At 41.7% G+C, this 13783-nt stretch overlaps 1 protein-coding gene across 1 annotated transcript in view; it reads right to left on the bottom strand.

The window, feature by feature from the left end:
• rnpepl1 (arginyl aminopeptidase like 1) overlaps positions 1 to 13783 on the bottom strand; it is a 63264-nt gene that overhangs the window by 29607 nt on the left and 19874 nt on the right. Inside the window, exon 2 of the mRNA XM_043703019.1 lies at positions 6079 to 6219. Within this exon, the coding sequence (XP_043558954.1) occupies positions 6079 to 6219 (141 nt within the window). The remainder of the gene's footprint in view (positions 1 to 6078; positions 6220 to 13783) is intronic.

The raw sequence follows: 13783 nt of genomic DNA, 5'->3' as shown, positions 1-13783 counted from the left end.
ATGGATAGAAATTTTAATTGAACCCATTAAATGTTTATACATTACTATTATATGGTGTAATTTTGAAGTCTTTGTGAAGTTGAATGTATGTCACTTTCTATTTCTTCATGATGTGAAGGTGCCAATGTTAGACTGGGGTGGACAAAGTTAAAAATCCCACAACACCAGGTCATAGACCAACAGGTTTATTTAGAAGTACATGCTCTCGGAGTGCTGCTCCTTTATTAGGTAGTTAGTGGGGCAGGATCACAGAATACAGAATTTATATTAAAGATCAAAGTGTCATACAACTTAGGTGATGCATTGAACTAACCTAAAATGCTGTTAAGTCTTGGTCACTTAGAATGGGCTGCAGTTTCGATTCATTAATATGTAAACCCCAGAACTTCTTTCATGTCACATTCCTAAGATAACTTAAGCTTTTTTAAAAAAAGGTGACATCTTGGCTCAGACAATGCATTAAAGGTGTGAAGTTAGTCTATGTGTATTCCAACTTTGAGTCAGACCGTTCCTATTTCCAACGTAGGAATTTATAAAATATGGACTAACTGCCTACAGATTATGTGCTTTTTGAACAAAATATCTGCAAATGCAAATTCATCCCACAGACTTTTATGTGTGCGTGTGGGGGGCGAAGGGGGGGCGGGGGGAAGAGAGAGCGCGAGAGAGACTGTGTGTGTGTGTGCGCATGTGTGTGTGCATGCGCACGCGCGCATCTGAGCAGGGTCTGCGCAAGTGAGTGTGTGTGTTTACATCCAAGAGAGAGTGTGTTTATAGCATGTGCCAAGCAGAGGAGGCGACAGAACTACATCATTTACATGCACACAAAGAATAAGGAACTGCAGAAACTTGACATCACCACCAGCAGTAACCAAGCCTACCCCAGCATCAGAGTTGAAAACAGTACTGCCACGTGGAAATCAATCGTCAACCTTACGAGACCACACCCTTCAACTGGAAGAGATTGAAGTTCTTAGCCAAGGGCTCGATTCCTGCCCCACCATCAAAATGGACCCCATTGGTATTGTGGCAGACACGGAGGATTTCTTCAGATGAATGAGACTCTGGCAATTCTTCCAAGATGTCAGCAGCGAGCCCAATGAGACAATCGACGAACCGGAACAGCCGTCAGAGTGATCCGCAGTGGACTGACCAAAGGAGTTGTTGATTTGAACCCCTCTGGAGGGCCACTGTCCCGAGCTTGATATGTATGCTTAAACCGCCAGGAAATGTGTAAAGGCCAGATTCATCAGCCACACTCACACAGTAGAACAAAACATCACCCGATCACAATGCAACGCCATTCATGCTCTCAAAACCAGTCACAACATTGTCATCAGACCAGCAGACAAAAGAGAAGCCATCATCATTCTGAATAGAATGGACTATTGCAAGTGTACCGACAACTAAACAACCAAGAACACGACAGACAATTACTGGCCAATCCGACCAAAGAACACACTCATGAACTAAACACACTGATCAAGACTTTTGATTCAGTCCTTCAGAGTACCCTATGTACTCTCATCCCACCTATTTCTCAAATAGGAGAATTCTACCGCCTTTTGTAGATACATGAAGCTAACAACACCTGAATGTCCCATCATATCAGGCAATGGGACCTTCTCTGGCTATGGCATCTTGAAACCCATTGCACAAGGGAGCCCCAGCTTCTGTTGTGACACTACAGATTCCTTACAGAAACTCAGCACCCACCCACCTGTTGAATCAGGTGTTTCAGCACTCTAAACCAGCATCCCCCACGACGATGACATCACTGCAAGAGCCTCAGTACTCAGTAACAACAACTGCCAATCGCCAGGCATCATCCTGAAACTCATCCGCTTCATCCTCGACCACAATGTCTTCACCTTTGACAACTAGTTCTTTGTCTAGACACATGGTACAGCCATGGGGACCAAATTTGCACCCCAATATGCCAACATTTTTATGCACAAGTTTGAACAAAACTTCTTTGCTGCACAAGACCTCCAACCACCACGATATACCAGATTATTGACGACATTTTCTTCCTCTGGTCTAATGGTGAAGAGTCACTTAAACAACTACACAGTGATATCAACAAGTTTCATCCCACTATCAGACTTACCATTGACTACTCTTTCAAATCAGAGCTGAAAAATGTGTTGCTGGAAAAGCGCAGCAGGTCAGGCAGCATCCAAGGAGCAGGAGAATCGACGCTTTGGGCATAAGCCCTTCTTCAGGAATGAGGATGATGTGCCAAGCAGGCTAAGATAAAAGGTAGGGAGGAGAGACTTGGGGGAGGGGCGTTGGGAATCTCCAGGTGTCGTGTTGTCATGGTCTGGCGATGGAGGAGGCCAAGGACCTGCATGTCCTTGGTAGAGTGGGAGGGGGAGTTAAAGTGTTCAGCCACAGGGTGGTTGGGGCGGGTGTCCCAGAGGTGTTCTCTGAAACATTCCACAAGTAGGCGGCCTGTCTCCCCAATGTAGAGGAGGCCACATCGGGTGCAGTGGATGCATCCCCATCAAGGACAGCACCTCAGTACTTCACTCCACCGCAAACCCATGGGTAACCTCACGATGCTGCACTTCTCAAGCTTCCACGCTAAACATATTAAAATAGCCATCCCTATGGACAAGCCTTACGCATACATAGGATCTGTTCAGGTGAGGAGGAACATGACGAACACCTGAAGGTGCTGAAGGACACTCTCATAAGAACAGGATACAATGCCCAACTCATTGATTGCTAGTACCGACATGCCACTGTGAGAAATAGTAATGACCTCTTCAGGAGACAGACATTGGATACGACCAAAAGGATACCCTTCATTGTCCAGTACTTCCCGGGAGCGGAGAAACTATGCCTTATTCTTTGTAGCCTGCAACACATTGTCGATGAGGATGAGCACCTCACCAAGATCTTCCCTACACCTCCACTTCTCACCTTTAAATAACTGCCAAACTGTAAACAGATCATTATTCGAGGCAAACTGCCAAGCTTTCAGGACAACATCGATCACAACACCATACAACCCTGTCATGGGAACCACTGCAAGATGTGTCAGTGTCAACATGGATATTACCATTATACCACCCATCATGGACACGGCAGGTACTCATGTGACTTGGTCAATGTGTTCTCCCTCATATGCTGCAGGCAAGGATGCCCCCAGGCATAGTACATTGGCGAGACCAAGCAGACGCTATGACGCCATTCAACGATTGCCAGACAGGGATGTTCAGTGGTTAAGGACATTTGGCCTCGGATCTTCAGGTGACTGCCCTCCAAGGCAGACTTCGGGATACACAACAATGCAGAATGGCCGAGCAGAGGCTGGTAGCCAAGTTTGGTACCCATAAGAATGGCTTCAATGGGAACCTCGGGTTCTTGTCACACGACAGGTGACCCCACTACACTATACACTCATGTACACACACACACACTTACAATCACACTCGCACAGACCCTCTCTCATACACTTGCTCTCTTTCAGATACACCCCCCCCCCTCTCACAGGCATATATTCCATCACACTCGTACACACACCCACACAAGTCTATGCAATGAATTTGCATTTGCAGATACATTCTATTTTATTCTATTTTGTCTATATACAGTCAATCCATGTGACATTTTATAAATTCCTTTGTAAACAGAACTGCTCTGACTCAAGGCAAGAATACATACTGACTCTAACCTCACACGTGTAATGCACTGTCTGAGTTGAGATATCACTTTTCTTTAAATCTTAAGTTATGTTGGGTATGTGACTTGAAAAACATTCTGGGTTTTACATATTAACAAATTGAAACCTGCAACCCATTCTAAGTGATTAAAGACTTAACAGCAATTTACGTTTTTTCAATACATCATGTGAGTTGTATGACACTTCAATTTTTTTACTATAAATTCTGTGTCCTGTGATCCTGACCCACTGGCTACCTAGCAGCGTTCCGATAGTTCGTACTTCCAAATAAACCTGTTGGACTATAACCTGGTGTTGTGAGATTTTTAACTCTATTTCTTCAGGCTATGACCCAGTATGGAACAAAATGTACTTTCACTTAAACATCCATTTAATTTTTAAATCTAGCACTGTATTGCCATCTGTGAATTTCAAATAACAGTAATGTGAGCTCATCGCATTATCACACATATGCGCACCATCATGTGCTGTGAGTATTTGAAGACAATCCAGTCATTGCAAATGATATCACCTGTATTTTATGACCAAACAAAAACATTTGGAAAAAACATGAGATGTATTCACTGCGACAACAGATTTTATTACTGTGGAAATGATGACCAAAAGTTGTATATTAGCTTCTATTAACAGGTGGCAATATTTCATAGGCTGAATAATTGAGAATAAGATCTCAGGTTTCCTCTGTATACAGGGAATGTTTTAATTGTGGTGGCAGTATCTTTTGCTTTTCCAAACATGCAGTCTAAGTTGGCCTCCTCATTGGAAATGTTGCCTGTTATAGAGTATTCAAAATCTGTGTTGACAATATTGAAGTTGCCACATTCAAATTCAAGACTGTTCTTGATCATAGGTTGATGTCAAAGTTATTTTACATGCGGCATTTGCCAGTGTGAGTTCCAATGTCATGTGCTTGTGGAGTGCATTCTTCTATATCTGATTAACATCCATTTAATCTTTAAATCTAGCACTGCATTGCCATCTGTGAATTTCAAATAACAGTAATGTGAGCTCATCACATGGTGCGCATATATGTGACAATCATGTGCTGTGACTATTTGAAATCAATCCAGTCATTGCATATGATAGCTAAGAAAAACAAGAAACAATGCACAAACAGCTGCAATCATTTCAAATAGCAGTACCACTTGGGCTGGAGCAAAGTAACAGTCAACAGAACATAAAAACATAAGAACTAGGAGCAGGAGTAGGCAATTCAGCCCATGGAAATGCTCTGCATTTAATATGAACGTGGCTGATCTCAAGTTGAAAAGTGTGGCGCTAGAAAAGCACAGCAAGTCAGGCAGCATCCGAGCAGCAGGAGAATCAAGTTTCGTGCATAAGCCCTTCATCAGGAATAGCTGATCTCATCTCAGCCTCAACTCCACTTTTTTGCCCATTCCCTATAAGCTTTTACTGCATTACTAATTAAAAACCTGTGTATCGCCTCCTTAAATTTACACAGTATCCCAACATCCACCACACTCTGTGCTGATATATTCCAGAGTATCATGGCTCTTTGACAGAAGCAATTCCTCATCTCTCTGCCACCCCTTAACCAAAAACTAGGACCCCTTGTTCCAGCTTGCCCCACGAGGGGAAACATCTGCTCTATGTCGACTTTATAAATTCCCGTCAGCATCTTATATACCTAAATTAGATTGCCTCTCATCCTTCTAAACTCTCTTGAGTAAAGGCTTAAACTGTTCAATCTCTCCTCATGAGACAAACAAAAGAGGAGTGAAAAGCCTTAGGTACAAGGGAAGAAAATGGGGTCAGTGGAAAAGGAAATGGCAGAGATTAAAGAAGGAGAAGAAAAGAAGAAAAGGGAGCAGGGACCACTTGTAAAACTTGTCTTTATTTCAGGTCTCTTACTAATTCATTCTTTAAATAATCTAAACCAGTTTTTGATCAGTATAGGTAGTCCCTGTTCCTATCCTGTTTTGTCTTGCATCAAAGTTATTTTGTTTGCTCTAAAATGTTTTTCAGAAGTATTGTTGCTTACTTTTTTTAGAACTCTTCTCCCATATATTTTGACTCTATTGCCTTATAGGACATGAAAAACAATACAGTATTAAGCACAGCTACAGATCCAAAGCGAAACAGTTTACAGCAGTATTACTTGTATCTTGATGAAAAATCTTAGCGTCAGCAGTTAAACTAACCTACATATCATTGTAAATGTTCACAATTGCCACATAATCTGAACCAATACTCGGATTCAACATGACAGAATTTATCTGATGACATAGTCCAGCTGCAAATTAACAAATGGCAAACAAATTTACTTGTTATCTATTTGAACTCCACAGCATAATCAACTGTTTCATTGATTCATTGTTAATATCAAGTAAAAACAATTAAAGCAATTTGAATAGCATGTTTCCTACCATAACTGTAGCGGAGTAAGTACTCTTGACAGCAGGTGTGTCAAAGCAGGGGAAGAAGGACCTGTTACACACTGAGTGACCGTGTGTGAAAAGGAATGGTTTGGAATTTCCACTTGTTAATTCTGGATCCAGCCACCAAATCTGTAAGTATGAAAAAAAGCAAAATACTTGAATCACTGACTGCTTTAAATTACGGTTTTACTTTGTGATTATTGCATGTTGTTGGACAATTGGTCTTAATTTCAGTTCTGATTTCTGAATCCTGTACAATCACTCTCCAGTTGGTGAGATCTGAAAATAAGATTCAGAATCCAATATTTTATGTCATTGTTGTTTATGCCATTGAAAGATCTGGTGCATCTTAGAATGCATAAAGACCATAAAATTGTGTTACATCATTAATATGGAAATATTTCAACTAATGCAGCAAACAGAAATATATTATTTTGGAAGAAAGCAGCAGTTGACAGTTGAAAATCTACACATTCATTGTGAAAAAGGTTTAGCACTGTGCCTCTTCTGAAATTAAACTTTTCAGCTCATTTCTTATGAGGCCATGTGTAAAACAAGTAGAATGACGTGCTGATGTCTATGATTAATAATTCACATGACACTGGGAGTTGCACTTCGGTAGTAAGCAGGTAAATCTCAGCCATATGAAAAATACACACAAGAAATTGTCCAAGGGAAAAGTGGAGTTTCCCTGATGATTTAAAATCAGATATCTTTTGATTATAAACACAACATAGAACTTTATAGCATGCAAAATATTTTCTAGTTTTAAAGTTTGTAGCTCAGTTGGTTGGATGGCTGGTTTGTGATACGAACATCATAGGTTCAATTCCTGCACTGACTGAGGTTTCCATGAAGGGCTCTGCTTCTCAGTCTCTCCCCTCACCTGAAGTGTGATGACCCATGAGTTAAACCACTACCAGGTATCTCTCTTGAATGCGATTTTACCTTACTTTACCTTAAGTGATTGCGCCACATAGAAGAAAGCATTAACAAGAAGGACACTGATTACTCCAAATCTTTAATTGTTCTGATATCACCATGTAAATCTGTACCTCTGCTCAAATTTGTGGTGGTTTGAGTAAAATCAAGACACCTTCAAGAATTATGGAAAGATAAAACATGTAATGTATAATTATGTGAAAGAGAATGCTAAAACATGTGATTCCAGCAGAAAAAAAATTAATACATTGTCAAAGAGGCAAGAGTTGTGGGAATTATACTTCTCGAAATGTTGCTGGAGGTTACAAGGATCGAAGGGATTTGAACATGAAGATGAGAACTTTCAAATTAATTTATTGGTAGATTGTGAGCAAGAGGTCATGTGGTCAGTGGCTGATGTTCCTGCCTCTAAGCTAGAAGCTACTGGTTCAAGTCCTGCTCCTTGATGGCCAAGGAAGATTAGTTTATAATGTAGCCCAAAATGTTGAGTTGTAAGCAGATTTTGTTTTACATTTTTTGTTTTAGATTTAGCTTTTTAACGTAGGTCACTTTTAAAGGCATTTCAACAAAATAAATATTCTGCTGGATCACCAAAGCAAATAAGCCATCTTATGTTTTCACTCTATGTAACACACTAACTCAATTTCAGAACAATAATCACTAGTATTATGAAATCAGCCAGTAGCAACAGATGATTGATTAGGAAGTCCCCAATTCTACTATAAATTGAACAAACAATTAAAAACTAGTATTTAACAAAGGATATATTTTCATTAATGTCTACTCATCACTTAACCATTTTAAATAGTCCTGTTTGAACAGACTTTGGGACAAAAAGGAACAAGACACCTCTGGGGTCTTGTTCAAAGCACTACCTTTCGGTCTGAAACTGGAGACACGATAATGAATAAAGGCTTGTTCATTTTACAGACAAGATGAACCCTCCAAAAAACTCCATTGTCTTCATGTTTAAGTTTATATGTGCATGTGGAAAAATCTAATCAAGCTGATCAATTTCACATTATTAACAAAGTAGACTTCAACAACAACCTATACTAAGGAGAGGGTTCTTAATCCAATGATTGAGTTTATAAAAAATGGTTCTGTGAGCCATAATTTTGAACATATCTTATATCTTGTTCAGGCTATAACTTGAGTCATTTAAAGCTAAGCTAGTTTTCGGGGGCTGTTCTCAGATCAGACTATAGAATATTACAGCGCAGTACAGGCCCTTCAGCCCTCGATGTTGCACCGACCTGTCATGCCAATCTGAAGCCCATCTAACCTACACTATTCCATGTACATCTATATGCTTGTCCAATGACGACTTAAATGTACTTAAAGTTGGCGAATCTGCTACCGTTGCAGGCAAAGCATTCCATACCCTTACTACTCTCTGAGTAAAGAAACTACCTCTGACATCTGTCCTATATCTATCACCCCTCAATTTAAAGCTATGCCCCCTTGTATTCGCTGTCACCATTCTTGGAAAAAGGCTCTCCCTATCCACTCTATCTAACCCTCTGATTATCTTATATGTCTCTATTAGGTCACCTCTCAACCTTCTTCTCTCTAACGAAAACAGCCTCAAGTCCCTCAGCTTTTCCTCGTCAGACCTTCCCTCCACACCAGGCAACATCCTAGTAAATCTCCTCTGCAACCTTTCCAAAGCTTCCACATCCTTCTTGTAATGCGGTGACCAGAACTGTACACAATACTCCAAGTGCCGCCGCACCAGAGTGTTGTACAGCTGTAGCATAACCTCATGGTTCCGCAACTCGATCCCACTATTAATAAAAACTAAAACACTGTATGCCTTTTTAACAACACTGTCAACCTGGGTGGCAACTTTCAAGGATCTGTGTACCGGGACATCGAGATCTCTCTGCTCATCTACACTACCAAGAATCGTACCATTAGCCCAGTACTTTGCATTCCGGTTACTCTGACCAAAGTGAATCACCTCACACTTGTCCGTATTAAACTCCATTTGCCACCTCTCAGCCCAGCTCTGCTACTTATCTATGTCTCTCTGTAACCTACAACATCCTTCATCACTATCCACAACTCCACCGACCTTAGTGTTGTCTGCAAATTTACTAACCCACCCTTCTACGCCCTCATCCAGGTCGTTTATAAAAGTAACGAACAGCAGTGGACCCAACATTGACCCTTGCGGTACACCACTGGTAACTGGACTCCAGGATGAACATTTCCCATCAACCACCACCCTCTGTCTTCTTTCAGCAAGCCAATTACTGATCCAAACTGCTATATCTCCCACAATCCCATTCTTCCGCATTTTGTACAATAGCCTACTGTGGGGAACCTTATTGAACGCCTTGCTGAAATCCATATACACCACATCAACCGGTTTACTCTCATCTACCTGTTTGGTCACCTTCTCAAAGAACTCAATAAGGTTTGTGAGGCACGACCTACCCTTCACAAAAGCGTACTGACTATCCCTAATCAAATTATTATTTTCTAGATGATTATAAATCCTATCTCTTATAACATTTTCCAACACTTTAACAACAACTGAAGTAAGGCTCACTGGTCTATAATTACCTGGATTGTCTCTACTCCCCTTCTTGAACAAGGGAACCACATTTGCTATCCTTCAGTCTTCTGGCACTATTCCTGTAGACAATGACGATTTAAACATCAATGACAAAGGCTCGGCAATCTCCTCCCTGGCTTCCCAGAGGATCCTAGGATAAATCCCATCTGGCCCAGGGGACTTATCTATTTTCACACTCTGCAGGATTTCTAATACCCCTTCCTTGTGAACCTCAATCACACCTAGTCTAGTAGCCTATATCGCAGTATTCTCCTCAACAACATTGTCGTTTTCTAGAGTGAATACTGTCAAAAAATATTCATTAAGTACTTCTCCTATCTCCTCTGACTCCACATACAACTTCCCACTACTATCCTTGATTGGCCCTAACCTTACTCTCGGCATTCTTTTATTCCTTAAATACCTACAGAAGGCCTTAGGGTTTACCCTGATCCTATCCGCCAACAACTTCTCATGTCTCCTCCTGGCTCTTCTGAGCTCTCTCTTTAGGTTTTTCCTGGCTACCTTGTAACCCTCAAGCTCCCTAACTGAGCCTTCACATTTCATCCTAACATAAGCCTTCTTCTTCCTCTTGACTAGAGATGCCACTTCCTTTATAAACCACGGCTCCCGGGCTCTACAGCTTCCTCCCTGCCTGACAGGTACATACTTATCTAGGACACACGAGCTTTTGCTTGAATAAGCTCCACATTTCTAATGTGCCCATCCCCTGCAGTTTCCTTCCCCATCCTATGCTTCCTAAATCTTGCCTAATCGCATCGTAATTGCCTTTCCCCCAGCTGTAACTCTTGCCCAGTGGTATACACCTATCCCTTTCTATCACTAAAGTAAACATAACAGAATTGTGATGGCTATCACCAAAGTGCTCACCTACTTCCAAGTCTAACACCTGGCCGGGCTCATTACCCAGTACCAAATCTAATGTGGCTTTGCCCGCCCCCACCTTTACCATCCTCTCGGTTCTTACTGAAACATCTAAATCCTGGAACCTGTAACAACCAGACAACCATTCATGTCCCTGCTCTATCCATGTCTCCAAAATGGCCACAACATCGAAGTCCCAGGTACCAACCCATGCTGCAAGTTCACCCACCTTATTCCAGATGCTCCTGGCGTTGAAGTAGACACACTTCAAACCAATTTCTTGCTTGCCGGTGCCATCTTGCGTTCCTTAAACTTGATTTTGGACCTCCCTACTCTCAACTTTTTCTATACTCGAACTACAATTTTGGTTCCCATCCTCCTACTGACTGCAGGTCAAACTCCTGTCAGTGTGAAAAGTGGTGGTGCTTTGTCTCAATAAGGGAAAGATTGTCCATTACATGAGTTTCTGATTGGTCCATCAGATTAAAGTCTGTCTTGTATTTCTAATAACTGTAATGTTTTGCATCTTTGCTTGTCAGTTAAACAGTCTTTAATTCTGAGATTTGTGTATTGTGTTTGCTCATTCAGAATAAAATTTGATATTATTTATTAATTCAATGTCTTGGTTGAATTTGAAGCATCTGAATTAAATAGTTTGAAAGGTTAATTCAAGATTTTAAATAAGCATCCACAATTAAACTAACCCAATTTAAACATCCTTTCCAAACTATCAAGTGATAACTTGAAAATCATTCCAACATATGAAAATGATACGTACTAAGACCGGAAGAGATTCCTGATGCCTCTGACATCACTATCCAAAAGTCCAAACCTAAAATATTTTGGAGTATTGTTTTGTCAAACCAACTTAAACTCTGAGGGGGTTTGGTTGGGTTAGTTGGCTGACTGGCTAGAATGAATCAGATTAGTCGAAAGTGAGGACTGCAGATGCTGGAGATCAGAGTCAAAAGGTGTGGCGCTGGAAAAGCATAGCAGGTCAGGCAGCATCTGAGGAGCAGAAGAGTCAACGTTTCAGGCATAAGCCCTTCATCCCAATGCACAGTGCATAGGAGGATGAGAGTAGGGTGGACATGGACAGTATTTATAGTCACAGGAATGTGCTGGCAGACAGTAAGTTGGTTTTAAGTGTGTCTACTTCAACTACAGAACTATCTGAAATAAAGTAGGTGCGCTTGCAGCATGGATAAGTACCTGGGACTTCAATGTTGTTGCCATTTCCGATACATGGATAGAACAGGGTCAATAATGGGTGTTGCAGGTTCCAGGGTTTAGATTTTTCATTAAAAACAGGGAAGGTGGTAAAAAAAGGGGAGGTGTGGCCTTGTTAGTCAAGGACAGTAAAATGGTGGCTGAAAGAACTTTTGACGAGGCCTCGTCTACTGAGGTGGTATGGGCTGAGATTAGAAACAGGAGAGGAGAGGTCACACTGCTGGGAGTTTTTTTATAGGCCTCTGCAGAGTTCCAGGGATGTGGAGGAGAGGATCAACACAACAATTCTGGGTAGGAGTGAAAGGAACAGGATGGTCATTATGCGGTACTTTAACTTCCCCAACATTGGCTGGAAATGCTATAACTCGAGTACGTCGGATGGATCGGTTTTTGTCCAATGTGTGCAAGAGGGTTTCCTGACACAGTATGTCGAAGAGGGGACAAGATGAGAGGCCACACTGGATGTGGTGCTTGGTAATGAATCAAGCGAGGTGTTTGATTTAGTGGGAGGTGAACAATTTGGAGAGAGTGACCATAATTCAGTAACGTTTAGTTTAGTGGTGGAAAGAGTTAAGTACATGCCACAGGGCAAGAGTTATCCACGGGGCAAGGGCAATTATAATGTGATGAGGAAAGACTTAGGATGCATAGAATGGGGTAGCAAAATGCAGGGGATGGGGACAATCGAAATGTGAAGCTGGTTTAAGGAACTGATATTGCGTGTCCTTGATAGTTATGTCCCTGTCAGGTAGGGAGGAAGTGATAAGATAAGGGAACCGTGGTTTACGACAGCAATTGCATCTCTTGTTAAGCGGAAGGAGGAGGCTTATGCGACAATGAGACAAGATGGTTCAGATGAGGCGATGGAGAGTTTCAGATTAGCTAGAAAGGATTTAAAGAGAGAGTTAAGAAGAGCAAAGAGAGGACATGAGCAGAATGGGTAGAATAAAGGAGAACCCTAAAGCTTTCTATAGGTATGTAAGGAATAAAAGGATGAGTGGGGTAGGAATAGGGTCAGTCAAGGACAGAAGTGGGAAGTTGAGTGTGGACCGTGTGGAGATCGGAGAGGTGCTAAACGAACATTTCTCATCAGTTTTCACTCAGGAAAAGGAGAATTTTGTAGAGGAGAAGAATGAGATACGAGATATTAGACTAGAAAGGATCGAGGTTAGTAAGGAGGTAGTGTTATCAATTCTAGAAGGAGTGAAAGTAGACAAGTCCCCTGGACTGGATGGGATTTATCCAAGGATTCTCTGGGAAGCTAAGGAGGAAATGCTGGAGCTTTTGGCTTTGATCTTTGAATCAACATGGTCTACAAGTTTAGAACCAGAGGACTGGAGGATGGCAAATGCTGTGCCCTTGTTCAAGAAGGGCAGTAGAGATGACCCAGGTAATTATAGACCAGTGAGCCTTACGTCTGATGTAGGAAAAGTTTTGGAAGGGATTATAAAAGATAGGATTTATAATCATCTAGAAAGCAACAATTTGATTCCAGATAGTCAACATGGTTTTGTCAAGGGCAGGTCATGTCTCATAAACCTCAGTTTTTTGAGATGACCAAACATGTGGATGAGGGTAGGGCAGTTGACATGGTGTACATGGACTTCAGTAAAGCCTTTGATAAGGTTCCACACGGGAGAAAATGCAGAGGCATAGGATTGAGGGTGATTTAGCGGTTTCGATTAGAAACTGGCTTTCTGTAAGGAGGCACCAAGTGGTGGCTAATGGAAAATATTCAGCCTGGAGTCCAGTTACTAGTGGCGCCCACAAGGATCTGTTTTGGGACCATTACTGTTTGTCATTTTTATAAATGACTTGGAGGAGAAAGTGAGGTCTGCAGATGCTGGAGATCAGAGATGGAAATGTGTTGTTGGAAAAGCACAGCAGGTCAGGCAGCATCTAGGGAACAGGAGAATCGACGTTTCGGGCATTAGCCCTTCTTCAGGAATGAGGAAAGTTGGTCCAGCAGGCTAAGATAAAAGATAGGGAGGAGGGACTTGGGGGAGGGGCATCGGAAATGTGATAGGTGGAAAGAGGTCAAGGTGAGGGTGATAGGTCAGACTGGGGTGGGGG

This window comes from Chiloscyllium plagiosum, chromosome 13 (genome assembly GCF_004010195.1).
Source record: "Chiloscyllium plagiosum isolate BGI_BamShark_2017 chromosome 13, ASM401019v2, whole genome shotgun sequence".
Classification (NCBI taxonomy): domain Eukaryota; kingdom Metazoa; phylum Chordata; class Chondrichthyes; order Orectolobiformes; family Hemiscylliidae; genus Chiloscyllium; species Chiloscyllium plagiosum.
This window is presented reverse-complemented; position numbering and strand designations above follow the sequence as displayed.